General features: G+C 39.1%; 1 protein-coding gene across 1 annotated transcript in view; it reads right to left on the bottom strand.

Annotated features, from left to right (window-relative positions):
* Positions 1-13,063, bottom strand: part of mmp17a (matrix metallopeptidase 17a) — an 81,041-nt gene that overhangs the window by 29,947 nt on the left and 38,031 nt on the right. Inside the window, exons 2-3 of the mRNA XM_069163009.1 lie at positions 9,446-9,578; positions 8,526-8,661 (exon numbers count right to left, since the gene is read on the bottom strand). Of these exons, the coding sequence (XP_069019110.1) occupies positions 8,526-8,661; positions 9,446-9,578 (269 nt within the window). The remainder of the gene's footprint in view (positions 1-8,525; positions 8,662-9,445; positions 9,579-13,063) is intronic.

Raw genomic sequence — 13,063 nt, forward strand, 5'->3', positions numbered from 1 at the left:
AGAACTGCTTACATCAAAGAACTCCCTGACACTACAGAGCAGGCAGTCCTGGACAGGCTGTGGATCTTTTTGCTGTGGTGCATAACCGGCAAACAGAGGATGAACGAGGGAGAGTAAGCAAGTGAAGAGAGGAAATATGCAAGTTTATGCCACAGTGCTGTTAATTATTGTACAGTTATTCATGCTTCGATTCAAACATATTCAGTTTTGACAATTAACAATGTTCTTGACTGTCAAAAACTGAAAGCCTTCTTTGTAATCCCTGCTGTCATCATCATCATATCCAAGGAGCATGTAGAATGATTGTATAGCCTTTGTATTTCAGTCAAGTATTTTTATTGGTCTTAATAAAAGGTTCAGTGCGTAGGATTTAAGATTGTAGATTTGAGATCTGTTGGAAGAAAAGAAATATAATGTTCATAATTCTGTTTTCATTACTATATATTGACCTGAAACTAAGAAGAATGTTTTTTTTTGTACCTACAAAATGAACCCTTCATATCCACAAAGGAATGTCATCACCATGAGGAGGGAGCTATGATCTTCGTCAGCACGTATTTTAAGTTTAAGCGCTTGATAGACAACAGTACTTGAGTTACAAAGGTTTCTGTGACCACTCTTGCGGGTGTATCTGCAATTTCACCATGAACATGAGCAGAGAGCGGACATCAAATGTTGTGTCAAACCCGGTAAATCAGCAACAAATGTTTCAGAAAATCCACAGTAATGACGGAATAAGTCGGTAGAGGTGTTTGAGGTGACGTGTGTATTTAAAGACGGGCAGAATGTCAACTGACCTGAACTGTGACACGATGGCACTTTGTTTCTCCAACATGACAACGGGCCTGAGTTTCTCACCTACAAAAACAAACATCGCTCTCTACCAACTGTACTCACCGGATTTGGCTCCAGGCTACTTTTTTCTGTTCCCCAAAAATCAGACACAAACTTTTGACGCGCGCTCTCTGCTCACTTCAAGTGCATAATGAAATCGCAAACACACCCGGACCAGTCATCACAGAAATGTTTTTTTCAACTCAGGTTCCTATTTTTGATCAAGAGATGTAACTTGGAATACTTACAAAGAATCTAGCTTCATCCTGGTTCATGCAAGTCACAGTGCTTTGCTCTATTTGTGTGCAACAGGAACGGTCTCTGAACGTTTTGATCACCCTTATACACAGGAAGCAGGTCCTCCTCCATGTGTCAAAGTAGCCCAGTATGGTCAAAAATGAGAGGGATGTTTCGTTGGTCGCAATTTGCAGCCTCACCCCAGATTACATTAAATCCAACACACTGCTCCTTTAAGAAGACAATCAAAGTTGACATTGTCATGGAAACGAGACGAATATCATGTTCAGTTTTATTCTGTGTTTAAAGGTCAAACAAATTAATAAATGTTGATCGATACGAAAAATACTTTTGGTAGACATTGAAAACCTTTTGTTGCATACGACGCCAACAATTGTTTACAAACTATTTATTTCAAAGCAGTGTATGCTCCTGAGAAATTGGATTTGTAAATGATTAGTTCTTAATTTCCTCTGGAAATCTTCAATTTAACAAGTTGTGAGAACAGGAAAGCTATTAAATAGCTATAAACACATGTTTTGGAGACAACTCAGATCTGTTTGCCTTTAAATTAATAAGAGGATGGCAACGCTTTAAGTGCAATGCATTATTTGGGGACATGAATGTCTGTCCATCATAAAACAAACGACTCTTACTCCCACACAAAATTGATGCTGCTAAATCAACAGATGAAGAAGGGGCAAGAAGAATAGCAAACAGCCACACTGGCCTTTATTTAATAACACACACTATATTCTTTCACTCACTATCACAGGAAGAATAATTTATCAGCTGTTGAGATAATGGATATAATGATGGGAAATGAGCAAGAATAACTAAATTAATGCAATTTAATGCAATAAAGATTCCAGTTACCGTGTAAATAAAATGTCTGTTGGGAGTTAGGATGCTTCCACAGTTGTAATGTGTATGTGTGGTCATAGTTTTAAATCTCATCTAAAGAATTGAAAACTTGATTATGAAATCATGTGCTTTCAAGGTCTTTAACGAAACAAAGCCATCCATATATAAAGAGGAGGGAGATCAGTTTTGCCATCACAGACTGTATTATGCAATTCACTTTTAGTTTTTCTGATCTGAGAAAATCTGAGGAAAAACAACAGTCCAATTGTAATATATTGCTTCTTTATATTTTTGTTGTTTAAGACCATGTCTCAGTGGGTGTTTACGTAACTTTCAACTGACATACTAAAAGGGTGTTCGAGCACAATTCATTTACTGTCGATGAAAATACAGTAAATTTGTACCGTGTACACTGACTATTGGAGTGTTTGTATGCGTACGTGATAATCTTTCATCTTAGATATCAGTTGAGCACTGATAATACTACAGTGAATATATAATAAAGAAAGAAGCTCACAAGTCAACAGAAAGGCAAGCAATGAGCCATTAAAAAAAATACCTGGATAAAAAAAAAATGCTTGCAGCAAATATCACACACTTCACTGTGTTGCTTTACTGATAAACCACATAACATGGAAACCCCTCAACATGCGAATACATCTGAAATCAACAAATAATCCACAGGCGTTTGTAATAAAAGCTGCATAAATTCACCATCTGTTTCTTGGCAGAAGCTGCGGGCTGACACCAAAAAAGAAAAATCGACAAAAGACACGAAGTCCGTATGTCACAACTTTCAGTAAATCTTGGCTCCATTTCGCTCGTATACAAACCTGAGAGCCGCGAGTAGAAAGGTGGCTTCGCTAGAGTGAAAAGAGAGGCTGTTTTATTTCAGAGAGCCGAGTGGGGCCAAGCTGACGGCAGTGTAAGGAGTGTGATAGGCAGCAGTAGGTTGGCAGCCGTAAGATGGAGAGAAGCCGAGAGAAAGAGTGTGTGATGAGAAAAGGCAAAATGTTCCAGTCATAAAACAGCAGGTCCTCACAGCAGTGCACTGCTGGTCCCCTGAAGCAGATGTTGGCTGAGTACTTTCAGTGCAGTGGGATGCTGGATTGCTGCCACCTGTTTTTTTTTGTTTTTTCAGGTCAGCTGAGACCTGATGTGAGAGCCCCCCCACCCTCCCGCCCCCATCCTGAACCCCCGAAAGAAATTCTATATCGCTGACTGAAAGCCTCCAGTGATGTAGGGGATTATTTCAACAAGGCAATACCACAGGGACAAAGTCACCAGGTAATTTGTTATCAAAAAGCCATAACCATCCTGCCCCCGGTGACAAGTGATTCATCCTCCTGAACTCATCCCTCTTTCTGTCTGAGCAGTTGCTTTTGCTGCTGCAAACCACTGAGCTGGAGGAGCTTAGTCTGCTCAGCTGGATGAGACAGACCTGGATCCCCGGCAATCAGGTGAGGATGATTTTCAACAATTTATGTCCAATTCCAACGCTCAGTAGTAATCTGCTATTAATGTAGCTCAGGGGAAAACTAGAATGTGGAAGCCAAGGTGAATTACATGATCTGTAAAAAAAATAATGTCTTTGTCACCAAAGTTATTACAATCACAGACAGCCTTAAGCATATTGTGTCCCATCTGATGGGCTAGCATAGGGCCCTACTCTCAACTCTGTGCTCAACATGTACTGAAAATAACTGAACAGAATCCTGCACGCTTTTCCCGGACTCTGCTCCAAAGAGAAGCAATTATTTTATTCATTAACTTTTAGTGATAACTATCCTATAAACAAGAGATGGAGTTTAGATTCATGGTCAAATGACTTCACTCATGGTGCAAAGTGCTTTGTTTCACGACAACAAACTGTGCAACTCTAGACACTCAGTCAAATTGGTCTGAGACAGTAATGCAAAACTGTTTGCCACATAACCATGTGGTGGTTTAGAGCAGGGTACTTCAACAAAAGCGCACTCTCAAGGCATGCTGGGAAATACTAGTCCCTACAACACACTACAATATACATATGCAATTTTATGGGGGTGTTGACTACAAAAAAATATAAATTTGTCTCTCCTGCTCTTACTCAATCTCTTTTCGACATAACTGCTGAAAAGTAAAATTAAATATATTTTTCTTAGACTCCCCTTTCATTTCCCAGCATGCCCTCACCCGTTGTAACCTATAAGAATAAAGCAACCAAGTTAAATAGATGTTGGTGATTGGTAGAAATGACATTTATTTTTGATAAAACATGCCGTGTTGGGATATTTCAACAAAGACAAATTCAGATAGCCTATATAAAATAAGCTGTGACTCTAAACCATAAGTTTGACTATATCAGCCAAACTGTTGCGTCATGAGTTGCTCACATTAAGTCCAGCATATCACTCTAATGCTTTCATTCTATATATATATTTCCTTGGACATTAGTGTTTGCAGTCTGCAGGTCAACATTACATAATCATGCTCATCATTCCTTGTTCCAGTCCAAGCTCTACTTAATTTTCTGTTTTGCTTGTAACTACCACAGCAACCTCGTTCCATCTGCTCGCACAGCCTTCCCATTAGCTGAAAGTTCCTGCTTATCGACCTGTTTCTTCAATCCTCCAGTGCCCCGATGTTCTGCTTTCCCGCTGCATCTCGCTTCATTTTGCTTTCGCTGCTGTCGTACCTGAGATCTATTAGCCTCCTCGTTTCAACATTCATCTGCAGGCTGCTTTGACCCATCTGGCCTGTGTGTCCCACTCTACTTAACTGCTGGTCAGTCTGGCCGAAATAAAACTCACAACTTTACTCAGGTGCATAAATACTCGTTTGACCCAAGTTTTTCCACCTCACAGATTACTGCAATCTTTGTGTTCACGTGAATTCTGCTAATTAGCACTTTAAAAACTTACATATATGCATTTTGTAATTAATCTAATTTAATAATTAGGTTCTGATAGCTAATACGATAAGAGCAGGAAATTCTGTATTTCAACTAGCTGTTCCTCGGACAGCTGCTTAAAAAGATTAAAGCTACTTCTTTTCAACACCTAAATCTTGCATTACTGAATCACATCGCATCATCACAAATGTGGAGAAAGCAGGTATGAGGCATGTAGGCTACTGTGGCCAACTCTTCAGCTACAAAGAGGCAAAGCTGCCTCGGCCTGTATAGGTAGGTTTACCTCAGACTGTATATAAAAATGAACGTCATCTCTGGTTCTGAAAGTGAAACCAATGCTGAAGTGCACTAAAGTGTAACACCTGGTGCGTACAGTGTCCTCACCTCCACCCTCTTGTCCAAATATGGTCACTTCTGGCTCTAAAAAAACAACATCATAATGGCTAAAAACCAGGGAGTGATGTCATGGTGGGTTGCCACTTGACCTCAACTGCTTTTGAGCCCACCTTAAATCTTTATGACATGTAGTAGGTTCTGTCTGGAAATGGTCATTGGTCATTTATCTTCTATGAAAGAAAAAAACAACAAAAAAAAACACCCCACTTCTATAAAACCAGCATTATTTTTACTCCAGCTGAAGTGCTGTGAACACGCTTGGAAACTAAACCCACTTTCTTTACAAACAATATTTCAGCATATTATATTCTGAAGGCTTTGCAAAGATCTTCACAGACTGCCTGTCTGCTGCAGTGTTCCAGCTGTCAGGTACACACTGCAGCCCCTGAGCTAAGCAACACCCCACTATACAGAGATGACGTGTTGACCTGTCAGCTGTAAACACCCGGCACCTTGTTTGAACAAAAGCGATTTAACCACTTATACTTGTGAAAAAATGGCTCAAGTGTTAAATGAGAGAATTAAATAAAACTAAATTAAAACAAACAAGACCGTACAGTTCTACTGTGTTTCACAGAGCAGCATCTAATGTTTGCTGTGGTTACTATGCATACGAGGTGACCCAGACCAAGTTCACAGTACTTTTTTTATGTGTGCCAAAAATGTGTCATTAGCATATCTAACTAAAATATTCAGTAGGTATTAGCTGTATTACACTATAATTATAATAATTAGCTGCTCTTCTTTCATGAATAATCATAAAGAATGAAAACATTTAATTCTGACTTGATGTTAGTCCTTGATGAAAATTGAAGGGCTCACCAAAGTTAGTCTATGTTACCTTGAGAGTTAAATGTCATGACATGAACCAAATTTAATTGGGAGTACATTCAATAGTTTTGATTGGCTAGCTGTGTCGCACCAATTATGTTGTGAGGCAGCTGGATTTGTGAGATTGACTGGCAGCTACGCATGTTGTTTAGGTGTGACGTGCAAACTAACTATCCACAGACTGCGGCTTGTTGTTGTGTTTCCTCTTCAGTATGCTCCTACCACATCATATGGAAAAATGATCTGATTGGCAGATGTGAACCTGTGATGGACAGTGATAGACAGATGGCTCGACCAATCACCTGCCAAATATATTTTTTTAAGTGTCTGCAGTTTTCCAAACTGTTTTCAAGGATGACTTCTTACATGATCCTTTATCAAACATGGCTTTTAAGTGACAGTGATTATTACTCATAAAAAGTTACGAAACTTACAGTTTCTGCCTATTTTTGGCCTCACGAACCTCCCCCTTTGGTGTTAAGCAATAGTCTGTTAACATGGAAAGGCACTTCTGATTCTGAAAACATGGATTTAGTATGCAAAAATAACAAACGTGGACAAAAACTTTGTTAACCAGTGTCATTGGCCAGTAAGTTAAGTTAACTAAAGACGGACTCCTCTCGTCAGAAGAAACTCTGCTGGCTGAAATCTGAGAGAGATCGATGCCGATGAACAGGGGAAGAGTGCAACAGGGAGATTTTATCAAAAGACACTTTACAAAGACCTCTCACCAGCATGGAGAGAGAAAACAGAGAGAAATCCAGCCAGATGTGGGAGTGGAAAGAGTGTGGGTGTATTTGTATTTTCAGTATTCCTCTGCATTAATGTGTGGGTTGTTGTTTTTTGCTGCATGGGTTCACACACACACACACACACACACACACACACACACACACACACACACACACACACACACACACTACACAAACTGGCTGGCACATCACCCCCTGATCAGTTGAAACACCCCTGATAGTGTGTGTGAATCACTGCCTCCTCCTCTGCTGTCTAACCCTAATCTGTATCCCTGACAGATCGTCCAGCTGCTTTTAACATGCCCATGTTATTTTATCATGCACTGTGTAAACTTCAGGAGGACTTTGTGAAGAAGCCTTTGCTCTTGAGGAATCACACACATTACTTTGGTCTCTAAGTAGGACTGCAGAGACCTGGAGATAGAAATACTGTGTATGTGGAACAATCTGTTTTATTTATGCTGGGCCAAATTACAACACAAGTCATCTCAGGGCCCTGAACATAGTGAAGTCCCCCACAACAGAACCTTAAAACATGATAGAGAGAAGGCCAACAATTCAACAATTCCTACATGACTACAGCTGAAAGGAAAAACTGTCTTTTAACAGAAAGAAAACCTCAGACAGAACCAGACTCGGAGGTCAGCGGAAATCTGTCTGGTTGGAATGAGGGGAGAGCAGAGAGAGAAAAGAACAGCATAGCGATACAAGAAACATGCACTACGTTTACTGAGTTTTCACCAGGATTTTAAATATTTCCAAAAAAAATTGTATTTATGTTCATTCTAACCATTTAGAAAAATAGTATTTATTTCAGTCAATATTAATCCAAAAAGAGAAAGAGAATCTTCTCTAATCTATCAAGAGATACACAGATGGAGAAAATAGTGACAATGTGATGGTTCTTTTGGATGCCAGTGTTGGTCTCATCTGGACGGAGCTGAAATATTTTGCTTATTTTTATCTGAATTGTACTGAAATACAAATATAAACAAAATTAGCATTGGATTTAACAGAAAAAATAAATATAGGTTAGGTTAGGTAGTTACTTTATTAATCCCCGAGGGGACATTTTTTTTTTCGGTTCCAGTATCCTAAATTGTTTTGTTCCCTCCAGCCTGGTACTACTTTAAGCAGCAGAAGACTTCTGTTGCTGGCTTTAAATGGTTTTGAAAAGTTGTGCGCAAGGCTGATACACCCTGGGTGACAACAAAAATGCATCTTATATGTTTTGGACGAGTGCTCTGAGCATTAAAAGTTGATACATGTTCCAATCTGATTTAAAGCCCAGTGAAAATGTACACGAGCAGTTCACACAATCCCAAAACTCAAAACAATATAGTTGTCCTTACATACAAATGTAAAGAAAAATAAAGGAAAAGTAAATATAAACAACATCAAGTCTGAAGAAATTGGCAGTTTAGTTCGATGACTTGGATAATTCATATAGGTTTCAGGCTTGCGTGTCTGAGATGACAATGAACATAGCTGCTTTGATTGTCATGGCAAACATACTGTACCGGATGCAACTTGGGGCATATTACTGTATGTGGTTGCCAGGCAACAGACAAAATCACACATGGAGGATGGAGATAAAAGCTCACTCAGTGGTCTTTTCTCGGTGAAGCATTCTTTAGCATTCAGCATTGTTCCACATGTTGGATAATCTCGGCTCAAAGTGACATCTCGATCGTTGAGTGTGTCTTGAGTTTCCTTACCTCCAGGAAAGATGCCTCTTATTCCATTTGTTCTGAGGGTTCAAGCCTCGTTTCCTGCGCCCCATTGTCACCTCGGCTTCTGACACATCGGGCAGAGAACATCTGGGCGTTTTCATGAGACCTAGTGTGGCTTGGTCTAAAGGACAGGAGAGGTAATTTTTGTTTACGAAAACAAAATTAGGTAACACATGAATTGATTTTGTGTTAAATGTATAAAGAGGGAAATGCCCAATGCACCACCTTGGTTCAACATCTGTTTGAAAATGGCTGCCTCAGTAGATGTAACTCATATTAAATGTCCTCATATGCATTCAAATGTACAGCAGGTTACGAGAAGCCATTCGGGCCATAAATCATACATGCTCTGTAAGATACCCTCTTGCTCACACACACACGCACGCGCACGCGCACACACACGCGTGCGCGCACACACACACTCACACACACACACACACACACACACACACACACACACACACACACACACACACACACACACACACACACACACAAACTGTTCGGGCCATACATTACACTTGCTCACAAACTTCCACCACAGTCCATTCTTAAAATCATTCACACACCACACACGGCATCCTGCTTTCTACCTTGAAGTGTGACAGCAAGTATGATTTATGTTCAAAAGGTGAATCGTGGTGTGTCGAAAGCTGTGCAATTTAATGCAGTCCAATACATAAGGAGTGAAATTAGTATTACCTTAATAATGTTCAGGTATTGTTGGGTCATAGTCGTGTTGATTCAGCTCCATCCAATACCATACTTTGTGTTTTTGTTGGTAGGATAGCATTGTGTTTTCTTCCCTAGGTACTTACTCTCACACAACAAACACCGAAAAACACTGAAATAGTGCTGGATCAATCCAAAGTCTTTCATACACGACCCTCCGTGCAGCCACGTACCTAAGACTCCAGTCTCCTTCAGCCCACCAAACTTCTGCATGGCTTTGATGGCCTTGGTCAGGGCCTCCTTGGTCTGAAGCTGGCCAGTCACCGGGTCAGGGGGAGGGAGGTAGCCAAACTTGCTCAGCCAGTCCTGGAAGGGAAACAGGAGACACAGTGGTCAATTGTCATTCCAGACATTTCCAAGACTCCAAGTATCCCAAAGCTGCTGAGAAGGTCGGACACCTGTTCATGTTTACTGAATCTCGATACTGTGTCTCTGAACACATAAGTACATTCAGGATCTATGAGGGTTTGGCGTGTATATGCAACAAAACCTTTTGACTTCTCAACACAAAATTTAAATCACCATTTTCATAGCAGACATTTTCACATGGTATGGGCCTGAAATGGAACAGAGCATATATTATGTTATTAGTAACAGCTGGGTTTTTCCTGCTCTGACGAAGTGAAGGCAGACGACTGCTGTGAAAATGTTTTCTAATATTATACCTAAATTAAAAAACGTTTTCCAGTGACACAGCTGGGTATCACTCAAAACGTTTTGATCTCAGTAAAAAAAAACTTTGACTTCGATACCGGTTCCTGAATTATACTTTTTTTTTTTAAAACATAAACTTTTCCAAACTTTTCCGGTACACGATTAATTTTAACAAAAAGCAAATTACACATTATGATTAGTTTCTATGCAGTTTAGAAGGGGAGAATGTAACAAGGTTATTTTCTCGAGCAACAATTTTCAGATGTACCCTAATTGTATGCAGTTAGTGCAGTGCAGACAGGTATGTAACAAAAAATGTGTTTGAAAAGAGTAAAATAAGGTATTCTAATGTAAGAGTTACAAAAGTTGAAACAGAAATGAAAACTTGTGAGTGTTGATGTAGCCGAAGTGTTGAAATTTAGTGCTGAATGACGAGGTCTTTTTTGTTACTAGATGGTACCATAAAAGCATTGAAGTTCAGTACCCAGCCATAAACAGATATATTTTAGACATAAAGTACAGACATGAGTCATCACATACAGGTGAAACAAATAAAAACACTGGCTTAGAATGGAAGTATATGCTTTTACAGTGAAATCTATACACAATCTACAACAGCATGCTTTTGTAAGCATAAACTGATCATGGAAAAGTGAAGGTAAAACAATATCCATCCAATATCTGTACCTGCTTTATCATGTATGGTCTAGATTTGTTTTCTAAATGAATTTCCTGAATTTGTTTTAAACCTAATTTTAATACTTGATGCTAGGTAAAAGTTGGGGAAGAGATTGAAGAAGAAACTTGATGTTTCTGTATCTGTAGGGACCTCTTTCACAGCAGATGTTTTGACCCGTCACAACAGGAAAAGCACAGGTGAAAAAAAAAAAAGATTCATTAACGATGGCTCAGTTCCATCAGTTCTCCCAGTAAACCACGACAGCGAGCCAGCCTCCCCGGGACCACGATCCTGGACCCCGATTACCTACAGTAAATGGGGTGCAGTTGTATTTAATGTTAGCGTTTAAGATGTACAGGCCAAAACATTTGCTGTAAAAGAGGCCGCTACCAGGATCATGAAAGGTAAATGGAATTCAGCCATTATTCACATTATATGCTGTGAAATATCCAGATCACTTTTCATCTGTTCCATCCCAGGAAATCACATTTTGTCAATTTGCATTGAGAGGAACTTACCATTTTGAATGACTTTTACATGTATGAACACATACAGCAGGTTTGTTATAAAAGGTGTGTGTGTGTGTGTGTGTGTGTGTAAGGGGTTCAAATTGTATGAACGGTATAAAAGCCTGCTAATTAGAAGAGATATTTTTTCACATGACTGTGAAAACTATTAATTTCCTGAGGTCATTTTTACCCCGTGTCAATTATCATCAGCCCAGATTACAACTAAATCCACCCTCTTTCTAGTTATAATTGATTCTGTTTATCTTTCTCTCTCCTTTGTCTTGTACAGATAGATGTCCATCACATGACAGTCAGTCTGAGTCTGTTTTATTTAAATGGGGTTTTGATCAGCACTCGTCAGAGATGGAATCGATAGCAAGGCAACAATTCTTTCTTGACAACACTGGGAAAATCACATAACAAAATCATTTACTTTAGTTCTTACAAAACTGTCCCGTATTTCTGAAATCATCATTGGCTCTGTTTAAGAGACAACCAAATCCAAACGTGTGAAACATTTTATTGTAGACAATGAGAGTTGAAATTTGAGCGTAAATAACAACTGGGATAATACTGAAAGTTATTTATTTTCTAAATGTATCTTTCAATGGAGAAAATACACAAAGCTATCTGGATTAATTTAGTCTCCAATAAAATGATGATAAGAAAACTCACAAAAATCTTCTCTAATATAGAAACCCCTAAATACTGATGAATAATGCTTTCTTTCAAAAGGAAATAAGATGTAATGGAACATAAAATTAGGGTAAAATTTTGTTCAAACTCAAGATGTGTGCACATCTTTATGGGTATATGGTGCAAACACTATGCCTGATGTCAACAAATAACTCCCTGTGTATATACACTACCTCATCAGGACATTAAAATATAAGGCAGTGTAAAAACACTACCTTATATTTAAGTGTCCCGTTAATGTCACGGAGACAGGTCTCTGTTCATTTACTAGAAAACATAAAGGAACTGTCTATGAGGTGATAATGCTTTTAGTATCTGCGCTCATGCCAGGTTGTTGAAACCTGGCAAACTGTTGACGTAAAAATGTGGGTGGGGACAGATTTATTATTGAGACACAGTATTCACATAGACAATCCTGGGGCTAAAAAGCTTAAAAACAAAAAGTAAATTAAGTAAACCAGTAAAAGAAAACGTGGTAGCTGGAGCAGTAAAAAGAAAACGGCTGATTCAGAAGTCTGAACAGCATCAAAAGGCTTCGCCTGATTCAGTTGACATGTGGCATATGTGTGGTCTGGGTCAAAGCGATTGAGATTCTGGGGCAGATACTGCTGAGCAAGAGGTTCGAGCCAAGCACTTTAAAGTTCAAAAGGAAAGCAGCTAACGTTTCAGTGACTGAATGATATGTCAGCATCCTAAGCATCCCGTCAGGATGTAAAGAAAAAAAATAATTGTGATATAATGCAATATTGATCCCTTGTTTTTAAATTTCCAAGTCAGTTTCTCCCCGTCTCGCCGGGAAACCGGAGCACAGGGTCATAATAACAACCCCTAAAGCTAATATAGATTGAGCATCTTGCTCAAGGTCCACCTTGCAATACTTAAACCTAGTCTGTTTAATAAAAGGGTGACTTCATTTCACCAGCCTTCTACTGCTAAACACAAACACATGTATGTTATAATCCATCTTGGATGCATTATTGGACCTTCTGATGACAAAAGTATTCATTTCTGCTCATCAGTTGGTGTTGAATTTGAAGAAAATCAATGAAAAGTGCTATCTTTGTTTTACAGCGGCAAAAGGCAAGCTACGGTGTGGCACAATTCACACTTAGGCAATTCAGCGTGCTTTGAGTAATCACAGACACACAGTAGAGCATTTATGGACCTAATGAAGAGGAAAATAATAAGTGAATTAAATGGGGAAAAAAAATAGCAAGAAAAATAATGGGTAACTTTGGTTAATATATTTAGGT

This window comes from Embiotoca jacksoni, unplaced genomic scaffold (assembly GCF_022577435.1).
Source record: "Embiotoca jacksoni isolate LCO1_2020_lvr unplaced genomic scaffold, fEmbJac1.0.p SCAF_10, whole genome shotgun sequence".
Taxonomy (NCBI): domain Eukaryota; kingdom Metazoa; phylum Chordata; class Actinopteri; family Embiotocidae; genus Embiotoca; species Embiotoca jacksoni.